Genomic DNA, 14,549 nt, shown 5'->3' on the forward strand with positions numbered 1-14,549 from the left:
AAACACCTCCAGTCCAGAAGAAGGTGCATCAGCAGTGCTTCATCTCACCCAAAGGTATGCAGACTGTTACTGCACCTCAAACAGGCTATAAAGTGTGTCATCTCTATCTGGGTGGTCCTGACATAACCCAGAGTGAAGAGAGGTTAATGGAGAAGAAGTAGAAAAAAGTAGAAGTAGAAAAAAAAAGCATCTTTATGTTGCTATGAAGTAAATCTTTCTAAATATGTAACAGAACATTTCCTCTTGTGGCCTCCAGTGTGGCGGTTTCAGCCACACTGCATCTTCTGATCATTGTGTCTGATTAGAATAAATGATGCTTTCTCTGAGCCTTTTATACACTTCCTCTCTTCATCTTTCTCAGCCTCTTCTTCGTGCCTGCTGTAACTCCAGGCTTTGTGGTGCATGCCCACTTTCACTGTCTGTGAATCACACTTTTGACCAGCCCTCCAGGTTTTTAGTTTACAGACACAGAGATAAATGACCCCCCAGAATATTTTAAATGCTGCCCAGACAGTCCTACAGGGCATCATGCAATATTTATGTGGGATAATGTTTGCTTTGTGACCTTTATATGTAATTTAGCATCAGCAAGCTCAGACCGATGTGGATCTCACTGTTTCTGTGATCCTCATCCATCTGGTTTTCTAATCATTTACCCCAAATGTCTCTTTTTGTCTCTTCTTTTTCTATCTTCTGTAAGGCAAGGCAAGTGTATTTATAAAGCACTTTTCAGTAACAAGACGATTCAGAGTGCTGCGGTAACAATGGTCAGAATCCCTGTCCAGTTTAATGTCAGCCTTCGCTTGGAAAGGAATTGCCCCAAACTATGAATTTCCCTTCTGGAAGGAGATTTAAAAAAAGACGCTACAGGAGCATTTACATGACTTGCAGATATATTCATAAAACTTGAGCTTGCTCTGGGAAGGCGGGCCTTTGGTTCTCCACAACCACTATCGAGCTATTTCCTTCTGGATAATTTTCACCTAAACTAGTGCACTCTCACAAACTCCCACAGGTGCTGGGTTCCAGGTATTAAGTGTTCACTTATATACAGAAAGCCTGTAATTTATTTGTTTATTTATGTTCTTTCACTTTCTTTTTTCAGGTTTCACTTTACACATGTCAGCTTAAATAATAATACATATGATTTAGCAATGGCATCTAGGTGTAACTCGAGTGTATCTGTTGCTTTATGTCTGTTGGTTGTGCTGTTCTTTTTGCGTCTCTTTCCAGGTGATGGAGCAGACAGAGGACGTTTTATCATTCTCTCCCTTTTATCTCCTCTTTCTTTCACTTCTTCTCTTTCTTTTTTTTCTCTTCTTGTTCTTCCTTTACTCTCCCATTGTAGTGTCCATATAATTTGAAATTCTCCCTGCAGGAATCACAATAAAGCTATTTACACGCACAAATCAAGCGGAGCACTATGGCGAAAGCTGTTCGCTCCACTTGTGAAAGCAAAATCTGTCGAGCTCTATCTGGCATTGAGACATCAATTCCTATTGCCACATTGCTAGACAGGACACTGTGGGGAAAAAAAATAAATAAAATAAAACTTGAGCTTGCCCATATTTTCATCGACTTTCAAGCTTCAAAGCATCTTCAGTAGATTTCAAATGATAGACCGACACAAAGTGATTCCATCTTCCCATCACCGCTGAGCAACTCCCCTGTCCCTGCAGAAAAAAAAAGCATCCCCACAGCATAATACTGCCACCAGCCTGTCCGGCTGTTGGGACTTTGTGTTCGGGGCGATCTTCCCTGTTCATTTTCTGCAAGACCAGCAGTTTTAGAATGCAGGTCAAAAGCTTTAACTGTGAACAGGAGCCCCGTCCTCCACGTGTTTGCTGTGTCCTCCACATGGCTCATGGCGCACTTTAAATAGGACTTCTCATGACATTCTTTCAATGATGACTTTATTTTATTTTCCACGTGATTTGTGAATATGTGGCTTTTAACTGTGCAGTCAACATATTGCTCCACCTGTGGGTCTCTTGGCTGCTTCTCTGATAAACGCGCGGTTTGCCCCGCTCGTCAGCTTAGGTAAAACGGCCTGCGTCACGGAAAGTTTGCAGAGTGTGGGTTTCTCTGAACGCAGTTCTTTGAAATGGATTTTATCTTGGGGTATCAGAGTTAAGGGATGGAAAACATTACGATTCAGATTGTGATCCACCCCAAAACCTTCCTCCCGTGTTATTTTGCTCTTTCAAATACGATCCCAATAAAATGCTTTAAAGGCTGTGGTAATTAAATGTGGAAAAGTTGAATGTGCTTGAACATAATGGCAAAGCACTTTAGCTTCAAACATAAGAGGAACATTCTGTCGTGGTCTGTGCCTAAAATGGAGTAAAATGCAGAGCAAAAGGCTATTACATGATGACTGTTAAAGAAAACTTACAAAGTCCAAGGAGGTGGCATAAGAGAAACCATCTGGTGGAAACAACAAGATGACATGAGCACAAGGAGACTGGCATAAAAGTGTAGGTGACAAGGGAATCTGGAGAGGACGTGAGAGAACTGGTGACACTAATAATATTTCTAACCAAATATCCAGAGAACGAAACACCAGAAGCAACCAAATAACTCTAAAAAACAAAATGACTATAAAGGGAAAATGCTTAATGATGACAATAACTAACTGTAACTTTATGTCATTATAAAAGACTACAACAGGCTGAGCTGCAGATGCATCCATTGCAGTCATCCTGAATTTTGAATCAAAGTGGCAAAGAGATTTGTCGATAATGATTTGTTTTCCATGGTAGAGCAGAATCCTTTAATAGTTCAAAGGCTAACCATTAAGATCCATTTGTTCAGCTATAAGTGCTTCACAAATCAGTTAACTAATTATTCAGAAAGTAGACCAGGCATCCTGTAGAAATCCTGAAAACACTTGAAGATGTTAGGACTATTTATTGTGTTTGTCTGGGTACTTGAACATGCTGGCAAAAGGGAAATGAATTGAAAACTCTGGTTGCAAAAAAAGGCATTTAAAAAGCAGCATTGTTAACATACACAGATGTGTTCAGTAAGCGTGGAAGAGTTTCATTAGATATGAAATTGGGTAAAGATGGCAAAAGCAAATTCATAGAAAAGAAGGGGGTTTAGTAGAAGTGGGAATTAGAGGCATAAACAGGACAGAAGAAACAAATATATCAGGGTTTTGACTTACAGTACAAAATAATGCATAATTTATTGTTGGAAGATTTAACACAGGCAAATGTGATGACTGCATAGAAGATGAGGTTACAGAGCATGTTTTACTACACTGCCAGACATATGGAAATGAACTGACAGTAAAGCTGGATCCAACTTAATTATTACAAAATAATTCATAATGTGACAGCTACCTAGCTTTTATGGATTTTCTAAACCAGACTAAACAGTCGGAAAGCATATTGTTTGAGCCGCTTGCGATCTGTCCCCCTAACCAGGTGGGGCGGTAGTTCCCCCATCGTTTCTGTTTAACCAGTCGTAGAAAAAGAAGAAGAAGAAGAAGCATTACTTTCACTGTAGTGCTTTAATTCTACTTTCAAACAACTAAGGAGAATCTGTTGGATAAATCAAAGCGATGCCAGACGACAAGGTCGGTGCTTTTACGTTAAACTCGCCTTTGTTTTTTAAATGTTGGCTCTAAGGTGCGCTGTCATTGGTGTTATCCTTCAGATGGTCGTTAGCGGTTAGCATTAGCTTCGAGCTACTTCAATCAGTGTAGGTTTCTCTCGCCTTTGCCTTAGGCAGTTATGTACGCATTTAAAGTGGTTTGAATTACACGGAAATATAGCAAGTTCTACAATCACTGTTGTTGCTGTTAAAATGACACAAACCCCGACATGTTAGCGTTTAGATGTTGCTGGTTCGTCATGGTTTAGCTGAAAAAAAAAAATAAGGTCCGAAGTTTGTTTCTGAGAGAAACTTTCAGCTACCATTGAGTTTAACAACTAGATTGTAAATGGATGAATACTTAAATTAAGACATTTCTTTTTTATGTAAAAAAATATGTCACATATCATGGGTTTAATTTTAGTATACAATCGACATTGCAATAAAAACTGCTAGAACTATAAACGAAAATAGCAATTTTTGCGATGATTCCTGATAAATTATTATTCCTGGAAAATTAATGTAAATGAATACTTCTGTAAACATCGTGTTGTAGAAAGCTCTCCTGACAGTTTTTTTTTTTTTTTTTTTTTTGTCTGTGTTTCCACTGATGTGAATGTAGAATCCTCTGAATCAGCTCAGGGACCTGGTGGACCTGAAGGACCAGCTGGAGGACATCCAGAAACGGGTGGAGGATGAAATACAAGCTGGGATTCCTCCAGTAAGGTTCATGCTGGAGTATCTATCCAGATGTTTCAGATGGAAGGAGTCTGCAAAAGCATGAGATTGATAATAATTGTTGTGGGTTAAAGTTAAGGCTGGGCAATAAATTGATGTAATTGATTAATTTGAATTTACAAATATTTTAAGACTTAATTTTTGGAAAATCTGGATTTTATTTTGCCGATGTACTAATAGGGGATCTATGAAGAGAATAGCATGCAATGCCTAATATATGTTTAGGAAAATATACTGTACAAATATTGTAAAGTATTGTAACTATTTTTTTGCACAATACAGATGACTTTAATTTACTTATTTACTATTTTTTAAGTTAGCTTGAAGTTACCTAAGTGTTTCACAGCTTGTGTTTTGTTGCACTTTGAAACTCAGTGGTGGGCACAGTCGTACTAATCTGTAATCCTGGTGATAGGTGTTCTGGCGGGTTGCACGAGAGGCATCATGCAGGAAAGACGGGTGCAGTGTGAACATAGTGCGTGTCGAGCTAATAGCAGCTTGCACATTAGCTTGTTTACACAGGGAGATTTCTCCCTGTGTAAACAAGGAACTTTACTAACCATTTTATGTCACTCTCAAACATCGACGCATTTTAAATAAATAAACAACGCTTAGCATGACGGGCCGCCAGGCTTATAATAGAGTGGGGGAGACCCTAACTTCCATACAGAACACTGGTCAGCTTACTGCCATTCTATTAAAATCCTGGATAGACATTTAACTAGCATGTTATGGATAGGAAAACTTATTTCTACGCAGCAGTGATTAAAACAATTTTCATTTGTGCTTTTCAATTAATAAATATTGCACATTAAATATAACCATATTGATAATATTTAAGTTCCAACTATAAGTAACCCAAAAAGAATTGATTTATTGCATGTTTGTTAAAGAGTCTGATAAGAGGGAAAGAGGAACCTCCAGAAACGCCCAGCATTGTGTTCCAGGCTTCCAGCAGTGTTGCCATGTCCGCTTATTGTCAGTGGCTTTGGGTTTATTAATTTATACTGTTTACAAGGTAGAGGTAATAGAGCTAGTTGCTTGTTTCTCTTGCAAGAGCTGGCAACACTGGCTACCTACGCTCCCGTTCTTTTCTAAACTGCGGCTGCCTTGGCACAGAGGGATAGAATGTTCTTCTTAAATGTAAGAATAATATTCTTCTTACAGCTTAAATGTACCTTTTAAGTGTAAAAGGTAAATTTAAGCTGAACTAAGACAGCTTTCCCCTCAAACATATAGTGCTACGCATGTTCATCATGTGTGTGTATGCAGCATTTTTTGTCTGACAATGTGTGACACAGACTGAGTGACAGTTGTTGGTTATCAATTAGCGGCTAGCATTAGCTTCCTCGAGTGTCCTTAACGTTGGTGAAGCTAATGTTTTTACTTGCGGAATATGAGTTTGGGAAGCTAACTTTTTGGTTAGCTGTGCCCACCACTGGCAAAACTACAACAGGTACAGAATGGCAAAGGTGAGAAATGACAAGGATCCGATCAGTGTAGTTTGATTATCATTGTTTTTGTTGCTTGTTTACGTTGTTTAATAATATGAATTATTCAAATTTGAAACAAAATCTTATAAATCATGGGACAAATGGGGATTTCTCTTCACGTAACAGACAACTTGGCAAATAGCCATCTTTAAATTGGATCTTTCAGATTATTTGGTGGGGGAGGGTGGGGGTTGGTTCCTTTGAAGCAAAATGTAAAGGAAGTGGTGCAAAATTACAAGTGTACGATTCTGTGAATCAACTTCAGAAACCAATCTTAATTTTTTGTCTCTTTTCCAGGGGGGCAGTCTGCTTGCTTCTCCTTTCTTGAAGGGTTTCCTGGCCGGTTACGTCGTTGCCAAGCTACGCTCTTCAGCACTGATGGGTGTTGTAATAGGAACATGCACAGGGATATATGCCGCACAAACTTATGCTGTCCCAAATATCGAAAACACCATCAAGGAATACATACAGAACCTGAAAGGAGGACGTAAATGAGAAGAAAGCGGCAAAACAGAGGAGGGTTTCTACATCACCACAAGAGCACCGGTTCAGCTGTGCACATGGAACAGACGTGCAGTTATATCTACTTCCTACACTGATCAGTACAACACTCTCCTAATCGTAATCCAATTTGTTTTCATAAAATCTTTTGCACTGTGTTGAGCCAAATTCATGCAAAATGCAGGGAGATTAACTTGGAAAATAGAGACATCTGCAATCTAAAAAAGAAAAAATATGGATTTTTTTTTTGGTAAGGGTGCTCCATCGTGGAGGTAACAGGTTCAATGGGTTAGTCATATTTCCTTATGAGATTGCTTTAAATTTGAAGTATGCTCAACCTTGTTGACTTTGGCAAAATTAAAGAAAATCAGGTAGTTTTTTTAAGATAAAGGAAAATAAGCAAACTAAAATACGTGCACCTGCTCAAGAGCATGGAAAAGCATTTGACAGTGTTCCAGATGGCCACTTAGAAGGGACAATAGGGACAGATTTTTTGATACATAAACTGGGTTAGCGTTATAATTCATTTTCTGTTGGATTCAAACCTACCTGTATCCAGGAATCTGTAGCAGTTTTTTTTCCCTTCTGCGTGTTTAAGTTCTTAGAAAATAAAACAGGAATCAGGCTTGGCACCTAAGAGAACTGGAAATCTAAATGGGCTAGGAAAAGCCTGATCATTGTATCCCTGGTTCTGATCTAATGTTGTGACTTGGCTCGCCCCAAAGAAGTAATTATGTGTTTGCTTCATGTCACCCGCTCTGTTGGTTGAGATTATATGCAGAAGCCTTAACCTTTGTACCATTTGTCAGCGTAGAACAGCTTCACTTTGCATCTGTCTCTGTTTAGAACCTCTCAGAACCAGACTGCTATGTCATTATTTGAAGGTGATGGGACATTTGTGGTGTACAGCGGCTTGTCAAAACGGTCAAAACACCACTTTTCTTTTGGATTATGGAACTCATACCTATTATTCTTGTATCTGTTTAAAAATTACATTCTTATTGCATAATTCGGATACGCTTTCTCATAAATGTGTCCAACTCTCCATTCTGTGCTTGTCAACAATATTATCCAGAGTTTAAAGTGTGGACGAAAGCAAATCGTATATTTAAAGTGCGTGTAGTGTTCTTGCTTCTAGTATTTTTGGGAAAATGTGTGTTTTATGTAAAATGTATTTGTCAGAGTGCCTAATCTGGTTTGGACTTGATCTCATCTCATGCTGTGTGTGCAATAGCCTTTTCCTCAGAGGTCTGGCTGCCTATTTCTCGCTGGGAACGAGTGGAAATATTTGACATTATTTTGGACAAACCTTTTTTTTTTTTTTTTTTTTTCACCTGACGTGTCAAAAACCTTTTTGTTTGATATTTAGTGTGTTAGATTTTTTTCTTTTCATGCTGTCTTGGCCCATGTGCATTTGTACACTTTATTTAAAAATGTCCGATTAAACATGCAAATTCTGCACTAGTAATTTATTATATCTGTTACACTTCAAATTAAATGATAAACCACTTGAAAAATAATCCAACATCAACGTTTGACTGACGAATAAAAGATTAATTGGAAGATATTTCATAAATGTAGGATTAGCCTGAAAATGTCATTTTTTTTCCTGTCTATAGCTTAAAACCTCTTGTTCTTTTAACTGTGTAAAAGTATGTTCTTTGATAAGAGATTACTGTAAAGCAGCAGTGGCATTTTCATCTAAGGATACTTCACTGATATTACGTTGTTTACATTGTAATGTAATACAGTGCACACAGAAACTGTCTGGCCTCTAATGGGTGTAAGAAAACCGAGCCATAGAAGAAAATCTTAAATCTCTTGTTGGTTGTATAAAAGTGTTGCGTTGTTCAAAGATGCCTTTGAAGGTGTAGCAGGAAAAAAAAATTGTACTGTTTGACTAATAACTGGAACGCAAACACAAAGACGTGCCTATTGACAATCATTTTGTTGCTGTAGTGTTATGCATGGTTTGATGTATAAAATGTTCCAATTTGCCTCTTGTTTGTTTTTAAGTGATATCCTTTCGTTTTTCTTTCTTTAACAGCTTTTGCTTTGGGGTTTTCATTCCTGTCTGCACAACTGCAGAAAAAATAAACTCCACAGATGGAAATTTCACCAACATATGAGAGAAAACCAACAAAAGTGTAACATGTTTATTTCGGTTGTTCAAATAAATTGAAAATCATGAGTTTATTGTTTTTGTCAGTCTTTTTCTTAAAATACAGATTACACATTTTTTTTCTTGTGACATCCAACGTCCAAATAAAATGTTTTATTAAAAATCAGAATTAAAACTTACGGTAAACATGAGATGCACATAACAAATATATCTGCTTACACATTAAAATCATCTCTGTGTTGTTGGCACAAATGTTGCAAGGAAAGTAGTAAATGAAAGAAAGCCAACTAATGATTAGATAATCAACGCTGAACGCCACCTAACTAACCGCTACTTTAAATTGCTGAATATAAGTTGGCAAAGCTGTAAGATATTTAGGAACTGAAGTGATGTTCCTAGCTTCTTCATGCGGAAGAGATTCAGGCATCCACCATTGCCTAAAACACAAAACAAGATTCAAACTTGATGGGAGCAGTTTTACAATTAAAAGGCATTCTCAGTGAATTGAAAATGGGTTATAAACTACATAGAACAAAAAATATGGAAACCATAAATCTTGCACCAGTAAGAAAAACAGATTCACTACCCCCCATATGTTTCAGATCATCAAAAACTTACTATTAAAACTTAGCAAGAGTAAAAAGTTGTTTTCAAATGATTTTCTTCTGTGAGGGATAAACGCTGTACAAACCAACCTGGCTGCATATTGAAAGTGATTACCCCTTTGTTAAATGATGACTAATTGTAAATAAACACTGAGTGAAACTGAAATAAAACAACTCTGTAGGTCAAAATTCCTCCCCAGCTGTGTAAATGGCTCACTGCCAGTTATTGCAAAAGCTTGTTGGCAGCTGCTGTCAGCGAGGGTGGAACAACCAGTACAGGAATTAGCAATTACTTTCTCACTGGGATCAGGTTGGCTTGGGTAGAGTCTCTCCCTTAATTACCCATTTTTTTTAAAAAAAACAACATTTTGTTTCTTGTCAGGATAATTTTGTCTGATTATAAAACTCATGTTATGACCTCACAAGAAAAAGCAGGACAATCTGCAAAAATGCAAATCATTTTTTCCTGGCAATATACAAGTGCAGCAATACTGAAGGAGAACAAAACCATGTCAGTTGTTTACTTACCACATCCTTGGTGAGCATCATCAGGTCACCTACAAAGACAAATGTTTGTCAGTGACCTCATACCTTTTTCAATAATCTAAAATAATCCTTTTGTTTATTAAAAGGTCTAAGATTAATATTCCATTTTTATTTATTTATATTAAACAATGTTTATAAATTCACTACTGAATATGATGCTCTAATGGGTTGTGCCATCTCACCAGAGGAGGCAGATCTGTTGCAGTCGATGACCCCAGGGAGCACTTCCCCATCAGCTGGGTCCACACACCAGCATCCCCCATTGAAGCACTGCTGGGGCAAATAGAGACCCAGCCCGTTACATTTGGGATGGAACCCGGGCAACGCCACTTTTTCCAGACCAGCTTGTTCCTTTTGGCATTTGGTGAGGGGGGTAGCTGGAAAAGAGGGCATTTAAATCAAGAAGTTAGATTATTGACTTAACACTATAATTAAAAAAAAATAATTATATATATATATATATATATATATATATAACAGTATTGCATTATTCGTGTAAAGTTATTTCAAACAGAACATACAAGTTTTTTCAGTTCCCATTGATGCCACCTGCAGTACAAAAAAACAGAGACGACTGAGATCATTTGGTATGGCGAAAAGATAATATATTCTACAAGCATTCGTAGTTAAATACAAAATATGTGTAATACATGTAAAGACAGTAATAAAAGCAGTTTCACCTCCTCCATGGGGGTATCCATCATCTCGTACGCAGGATTCATGGACATGTGTGCCCTCATGGGAATAGAAGCTGTCGACAAAACGACAAGCAACATGTGTGAGAGTGAGAATGTGTCTGATACAATGGCCTTCACAACTTCCCAGTGTTGCTTATTAGCAATTTCCAATGCATAGGGTGTATTTGAAGGCAAACCACTGTGGTTTGCTAACTATATGGCTCCTGGGCGCCGCCCAGTGACAGGTCACTGCTCCCTAAGGGATGGATTGAATGCAGAGGACGAATTTCATTTAAAGTATGTGGCAATGACAAATAAATTATATTTATTATGATTTTATATTGAAACAGATTTGTTACATAGACATAAGAGGCTATAAATGACTACTACGTACCACACAACATGGACTTGGATGTCATATTAATTAATTCCTTTCTATAATGCATTTAACTACTTTTTTCCCCATGACATTAATTAATTTACATCAAACAACGTTTACACCAACAACAACAAAATGTTCTTTCCAACCATCTCAAGCTGAAGCTTAAACACTTGGAGGTAGATTCTTCCAGATGCTGAGCATGACGCCCCCACCACCATACTTGAAAGATGGAAACGTCTTTAAAACATTTAAAAGTCTTTCCTTTACTCCTCCAAACGTTCTAATTATTGTGGCAGAAGAGCTCAGTCTTACTCTCAGACGACTATATCTGTTTTCCCCAAAAGGTGTTTGGTTTTGTCCGTTAGGGTCTTTGCGAGTTTAAATTGAATTTGAAGGTGACTAAATTTCTTTCATGTCCAGAACCCCTTCAGTCTGCCGACAGAAAACCTGCTTTTTTGTTGACACTTCATGATGAGCTCAAGTCACGTTTTTTTCTTTTTCTTGTTTGTACTTAAACATAACATTTAATTTCCCTTCATTTGAGGATGACAGTTTGCTGTAGGGTGTGATGCTTGAGACCTAGACAGAACCGGGTTTTCTAACAGAACAATGATCCCAAACACACTTTAAAATTGATTTTCCTGGATTTTATCAGGGTCTACAGCCCCCTAGTAACATTTCAATCAAACTTGAATTGATATTGTGGTACTTTTATATGATCTGTGATCTGATATTGTCTTCTTGTTATGTCATAGTTAAATAGCTGAAGTAGGTTCCGCTATGTTATACTGGATAAAACCAGAGCTTCTTAGTGACGGGTACCTGGAAAATACCCCATTGTTTGTTCACATGTCATTACGATGTTGGCTTTAATTTCAGCAGTTGCTGTTGTATCTGTTGCTGTTGGTAGTAAAACGGTAAAACGGGTTAGTCCAAAAAAAATTTTAGTACAGTTTTAAAAAGAGAACCATGTACTTATACTTTGTTGGGTAAAGGGGAAACGATTTACGTCAATACTACTATTTTCTCTGTCCGTCAGACTGATGTTTTATCTGGACAGATTCGTGATAGCCGAGTGCTGAAAATAAAATTAATGAATGGACTAAAACTAATTTAGGAAAACTTTTTATGTTTTCTGCTTTGATTAATATTCTAAATCCCATAAACTACTACAATTGTTGACAAATTACGATATAAATTCACCAAAAGGGTGTAGATTCACAATACAGTCCTCCTAATGTGAGCTGAATGATGGTTCCTCACCAGATCTCCCACTGGTCAGCTGAGTGTTCATTTTGTTGTTCTGCTCCTCCAGATTCCTGATGTCGCTCCTCTGGCTGAGGAGAAAGTAGGCGATTGCTGCCTGACTCAGAATCAGCACGCAGGCCACCAGGGTCAGTCCTGCCACCTTATAGGCCCGGGTGGAGCGGGGGCTGAAAGGAGTCAGAACAGAGATGGCACGAGCCACATTTGCATATTTATTTATGTATTGAAAAGGATTAGTAAAAGCTGTTATTCTGTGGTCACAGTTGAGAAATTATGGTAAAAATAAAAACATCAAGTAACATTTTCAAGGGGTCTTCTCAGAAACCGGGGAAATTCTCTAAAAGAGGAACTTAGCCCTAACCTGACAACAGCCAGATGTATGTATCACTCCGCCTAGCTCCACTCACATACATCTGGGACACCGCCATAGGCATTGCCTTTACTGAAGGCTGGGGCTTATCAAAACTCCTTGCATATGATTGGATAAGCCACTTGTCTGTCATCTTTATCAACGTGCTATTTCAACCAGTCACACCGAAGCTAACCCGTGACGCTGATGAGACCGACGCCGGAAAAAAAAACCTTTTTTTTTTTTTTATGTGTTTGCGGCTCTAGTGCAGGGTTTCCCGCAGCGCTATCTTGGCGAGGCGGCCGCGGAAAACGTGTCGTCCACCCCCCCCCCCCCCCCCCCCCCGCTCCGCGGAGAAAAAGTCATCCACCCCCCCCCCGCCCCCGAGTCGGTCCGCCTCGCAAAAGCAAATCCATGCGGGAAACACTGTAGTGGCACACCTTTTATTGACAGTGAGCTGGCAGGAAGAGGGGGAAGACAGGCGGCAAAGCGCCGCGGGTCGGAGTCGATCCCGGGCTGACCGCGTTGAGGACTAATAGGCCTCCCAATATGGTTAGCGCTAACCGCTAACCGCTCCGGGGACGCGTCCGCGTACGCGCCCCGGAAAACAAAACTTGCCAAATCCGGTCGGGAGAAGGGCGAAAACATGGTTTCCACCAACAAAAGCCTTCAGAGGCGTTCTCTGATGTTCTTTTAATGAAACAATATTAGGTAGATTGGACAACACGGAAGAAATAGCAGCATCAATGCTAACGCTTGCTTCCTCGATGCGAGCCGCCATTGTTGTTGGAATCTCACGGTGGCGTCTCCACTACGTCACATCCATGAAACACCCGCCCTGCGTCCTGATTGGCCAGACCAAAAATTTGGTTGGGGAAATCATTTTCAATGAGCCGTGTCCCAGATGTATGTGAGTGGAGCTAGGCGGAGCGATACATGCAGATGGCTGTTGTCAGGTTAACTTAGCCCTGGGTATGTACCAAACACACCTATAAATGCTATCAGTTATTGCTAACCAGATACCTAAAAAAAGGGTTTTAAAATATGTTTTTTTTCTCACCATAGATGATGGAAATTCCTAGGATTATATAAGAAATTCTTCCTCTGAACATCCAAATATCTCTCTAAATGACATGACAGTCCACATCCAGAAACTAAAACTTTACTGTTATTTTAATTTTAAAAGAACCACAATGTAAAAATGCTCATAGAGATTATTTTATGACGTTCACAGACTCGGGCAGAGTAGCCTCCTCCACAATGGACCAAAAATGTAATTTCCTCTACTACAACTAAATGTATATATTTTTTTGTCTGACTTCAGGTCCTACTTTTACCAGAAATAGATTATTTATTTTCTAAAGTTCAAATGTTGCATACTAATTTTTAAAGAAATGAATCAGGTAAATTACCCAATTAATTGGCTGGACTCTGCTGATTATTATTATTTTAAAAATATTCAAGGAATTCAAAAGTACAATCTAATAAATGTTTATCTACAGGCGTAAGCTGTATGAACTACACTAAAACTGCCCCATTTAAGTAAACTTACTGACACTTTGGTTGATCTAAATCTGCGAACGCTCGTATTATCTTTACAAAAAAAGTCAGACTTTTGCCACAAATTACAAGGACTTGTAATCTTGAATGCCCTTTCCCCTACACTGAATTCAGAACAATCTTTTTGCAATAATTTACAACATTAATCTTTTTTAACCTAGAAGGATGATGATTTAAAAAGCATAACATACCATCAAAATGTCACAGCAACATTTATGTTATAAATAATCACCCAAAAAAAGTCTAATAATCACCAAAGAAATCTGAAATTGCTCAAATAAAAATATGCAAACGTCCTCCTTACCCCTGCTCTGGTGCTCCCAAATTGACGGCTGTTTGTCCCAGAAGAGGTTGGGTTTGGGTCTCAGGGTCTGTCATTTTTCTCTCAAGTACAACACCTAGAAACACAAATATCTCCTTAGTTGCTTTGAACAGAGAGACCAAACGGTATCCTGTCAGGAAGCACAGAGAAGAAGAAAGAGATAGTTTACCTTTTGTTAGAAGAGGTTGCAGGTGGTTTCACAGTACTGCCTGAAGTCTCTCAGATTTGATCCTTTTCACTGCTCTGAGTCAGAGGGAACTGAAATTGGCCGAAAGGGAAACCCCAAATACCAAATCTGACCGTGTTCTGTTATGGCTGGATTTTTTTTTTACTCGTGTCGATTTTATGATTGGTTGCTTACTCTGACTCATCATCTGTTACCAGGAGG

General features: G+C 38.6%; 2 protein-coding genes across 2 annotated transcripts; one reads left to right on the forward strand and one right to left on the reverse strand.

The window, feature by feature from the left end:
• The first annotated feature begins 3,448 nt into the window (after window positions 1-3,448).
• LOC110369142 (SLC35A4 upstream open reading frame protein) lies at window positions 3,449-8,528 on the forward strand. Its single transcript, XM_036126452.1, has 3 exons — window positions 3,449-3,583; window positions 4,223-4,321; window positions 6,129-8,528. Exons 1-3 carry the CDS (start codon window positions 3,569-3,571, stop codon window positions 6,324-6,326), a joined length of 312 nt encoding a protein of 103 aa, XP_035982345.1. The 5' UTR covers window positions 3,449-3,568; the 3' UTR covers window positions 6,327-8,528.
• On the reverse strand, window positions 8,474-14,476 carry LOC118557142 (HLA class II histocompatibility antigen gamma chain-like). The gene is made up of 8 exons (XM_036126451.1): window positions 14,331-14,476; window positions 14,144-14,237; window positions 11,928-12,097; window positions 10,286-10,356; window positions 10,127-10,154; window positions 9,788-9,982; window positions 9,588-9,616; window positions 8,474-8,891 (listed from the first exon to the last, which is right to left on the reverse strand). Exons 2-8 carry the CDS (start codon window positions 14,215-14,217, stop codon window positions 8,874-8,876), a joined length of 585 nt encoding a protein of 194 aa, XP_035982344.1. The 5' UTR covers window positions 14,218-14,237; window positions 14,331-14,476; the 3' UTR covers window positions 8,474-8,873.
• Between the last annotated feature and the right edge of the window lie 73 nt (window positions 14,477-14,549).

Source organism: Fundulus heteroclitus, chromosome 22 (genome assembly GCF_011125445.2).
Source record: "Fundulus heteroclitus isolate FHET01 chromosome 22, MU-UCD_Fhet_4.1, whole genome shotgun sequence".
In the NCBI taxonomy this organism is placed as follows: domain Eukaryota; kingdom Metazoa; phylum Chordata; class Actinopteri; order Cyprinodontiformes; family Fundulidae; genus Fundulus; species Fundulus heteroclitus.

Bases quoted from the DNA above. Each gene is read 5' to 3' on its own strand.
- LOC110369142 (XM_036126452.1), top strand. The intron at 4,322-6,128 runs GTAAGGTTCATG...TCTCTTTTCCAG, and splicing joins TACAAGCTGGGATTCCTCCA to GGGGGCAGTCTGCTTGCTTC.
- LOC118557142 (XM_036126451.1), bottom strand. From the start codon at position 14,217: ATGACAGACCCTGAGACCCAAACCCAACCTCTTCTGGGACAAACAGCC. The intron at 12,098-14,143 runs GTAAGGAGGACG...GACTCCTTTCAG, and splicing joins TTGGGAGCACCAGAGCAGGG to CCCCCGCTCCACCCGGGCCT. The intron at 9,983-10,126 runs GTATGTTCTGTT...CCTCTTTTCCAG, and splicing joins AATGGGAACTGAAAAAACTT to CTACCCCCCTCACCAAATGC.